Here is a 2,636-nt window from a genome sequence, read left to right as displayed (position 1 = left end):
TTTTTTTTGGTGGAACCAAGGATTGAACTCAGGCCCTTGCGCTCACCAGAGAAGCACTTATTCCACTGAGCCATCTCCCCAGCCCCGATACTGTATTCTTTAGTGATGGTTTCTAACATTGTAATTTCCCAGCTTCTTAAGAAACCAGAAAAGGAAGAAGAACAAAACACAGAAAAGCAAAAAGAAAGAAACAAGAAAGTCGGCAGTAGAGATGGCAAACAGGAAATTGGCACCCCCTGCACCTTTGTGAGAGCCAGGCCCTCAGAGAGCCCCACACAGGGATGCAGCGAGAAGTGAGTGCACCTCTTTCTACTGCCCTTAGGGGCATGAGTATGTTTGTGTCACACTGTTCTGGGCTCTGAGGGTTGCCTCAGGATGTGACACATGTTTATTTTGCTTCCCATCAGTTCTAAGATCTTATAGCATTGAGCTTGCAGTCTCAAATTTCCTGTCTTCTCTATGCTATCCCTTCTCCTTCTCAAACTCCTTCTCAAGCCCTCTTCTAGTACCTTTTCTCTTCATGACCTGTGCCACTTTGTCGTTTTCTTCTGTGTCTTGAGTTTCGTGCCCTTTGGCCCTGACACACTTCCTACAGTTTCTCTCTACATACTTGTGAATTTGAGAACCCAATCTATCTTGGGGTAGGCCAGCTTTTTGTGGTAGAGAAACAGAACTTCAGTGCCGTGGTTCTCCTTGACCGTGCCTTCTGCCAGTCTTGCCTCATTGTTTTCCTTCGCCTGCTTGCACCATGACTTTGTGGAGGCTCTGCATCCCTGTTGGGGTTGACACAGCCATTTCTGCTGGCTGGGCTGATGGGCCCCCTACCCTGACCCCTCCTCACCACATGAAGTTGGTATTGCTGCTGACCAGGCTTCTGTCACATGCTGCATCCTGACACAGGAATCCTTCGCACTCGGGGTTGCATTGCTCGGGTTGGCGGGGAATGGCAAGATCACGGGCTGTCTCAAAGTCACAAAATCTTTCCCACTTCCCAGGGGTTTTGGTTTATAAGTTTGTAAAATTCATACATGATTATGAATTCCTTCATCTTTTATCAGTGTGATAATATGCTGTGGTGTTTTAATGTCATTGCTTGATGTAGCAGTGCCTGTTGCTCTCTTGGTGGCATAAAGTTCTGCTGGACTTGGTGATCCTCCCTGTCCTCACCACTCCTGCCACACTTAGGTGGCCAAGCCGCAGATATGTAAGAATTATGCCCATGATTCATGGAGGCAAAGCTTTTAGAAGTAAACAAGCTAAGCAGCTTTCTGTTTATTTACTGTTCTTTAATGCTATGGTGTATGCAGAAATTCATCTGGCATCATTATACCTCAATTAATTTAGCAGGAAATTTAGAACTTAAATTTTCAAAGTTGTGTCATAGTGGGTTTGGGTCTAGACACCTGGGAAAGTCCCTAAGCTTCATTAGTCTCATTCACTTTAGCTGTATAAGGAGGGCTGTGTTTACTTTCCATGTGGTCACTTACCATTTGTATTGACTCACAGGTCTCGGGATGATAATGACAAAGAGCAAAAGGACATGGAGAGAAGAATACAAGGACTTGAAATGCCAGAACGCTACTCAGATGATGGCAGAAAGCACAGTGGTCACTCTGAGTTGGGCAGGTTTCCTAAAGAAAATGAAGATGAGCTGAGATGGAGGAGAGGATTCACCCACGGCACAGGGAAAAAGGGGAGCCAGGAAAGGGGTGTGGCTCTGGAGACAGGAGAGAGCTTGAACAGGGAGCAGCAGGAGGCCCCACAGCCGGGTACCAGGAAGGGAGTGCCCAGGAAATAGGGCCCTGTAATCTTGTTGTCTGCACCCCAAGTGGGTATTGCTTCTGCAGGCTCACAAGCACTGTTTCCAAATAAATTTTCTTACAAAATCAGACACAAGTCTGCCTCCATGTGTCAAAGTCCAGAATTGTGCTCTGACTGTGAAGTCCCACACAGTGTTACCCCCAACAGTCTCAGGCAACTCCAATGGCCATCTCGCTCATACAGTGCACTGTTGTAAGTTATGGGTCAGTGCCGAAAGAAACGATGAGAAGACCTGATGAATGTAGTCTCAGAGGTCTCACTAAGATTAGTCTCTCTCCAAGTGAGCCCAGAGCCTCAGAAGCATCTCTCATTTATTGAGAGGTAAAGGCAGGCTAAGGAATGTGCATAATTACCTAAGTGAATGCAAACTACTATCTCTATTGACTTCCACCATTTGCCTAACTCTAGGTCCTCACAAATGCTAGCTGATAACATCCCAAGCAAGGGATCCAAGGACAGGGCACCTGCAGGAGAAGCTGTTATCTGCTGCCTTGAATCCCAGTTTTCCAGGAATTTGCAAACAGACAGCAACTCTTCTCGGGCTCTGTCTATTGTTCCCTGCTCTCTTGGAACATCAGGCTTTTGTCTCCAATCTATATTTCTATAGTGCACCCAGATCCTGACAGTGGCCCTGGGATGAATCTGCCATGACCTGCTCTGAGACAGTTGTTTCTCACCAAGAATTTAGTGTAAAGCTAGAATTTCATAGTTTACTTGTGAGATTATAATATCTACCCTTAAATTTGTAAAGAAAATACAACCTCCTGTGGATCTTTCTACACTATTGACCATGAACACTTAAAACCTGTTCTGCT

General features: G+C 45.8%; 1 protein-coding gene across 1 annotated transcript in view; it reads left to right on the top strand.

Annotated features, from left to right (window-relative positions):
• The window catches only part of Upf3a (UPF3A, regulator of nonsense mediated mRNA decay), a 15,248-nt gene extending 13,311 nt beyond the window's left edge, over positions 1-1,937 (top strand). Inside the window, exons 8-9 of the mRNA XM_004631205.2 lie at positions 133-293; positions 1,507-1,937. Of these exons, the coding sequence (XP_004631262.1) occupies positions 133-293; positions 1,507-1,798 (453 nt within the window). The 3' untranslated portion in view covers positions 1,799-1,937. The remainder of the gene's footprint in view (positions 1-132; positions 294-1,506) is intronic.
• Positions 1,938-2,636: the final 699 nt, after the last annotated feature.

Source organism: Octodon degus, unplaced genomic scaffold, assembly GCF_000260255.1.
Source record: "Octodon degus isolate 3935 unplaced genomic scaffold, OctDeg1.0 scaffold00039, whole genome shotgun sequence".
Taxonomy (NCBI): Eukaryota; Metazoa; Chordata; class Mammalia; order Rodentia; family Octodontidae; genus Octodon; species Octodon degus.
This window is presented reverse-complemented; position numbering and strand designations above follow the sequence as displayed.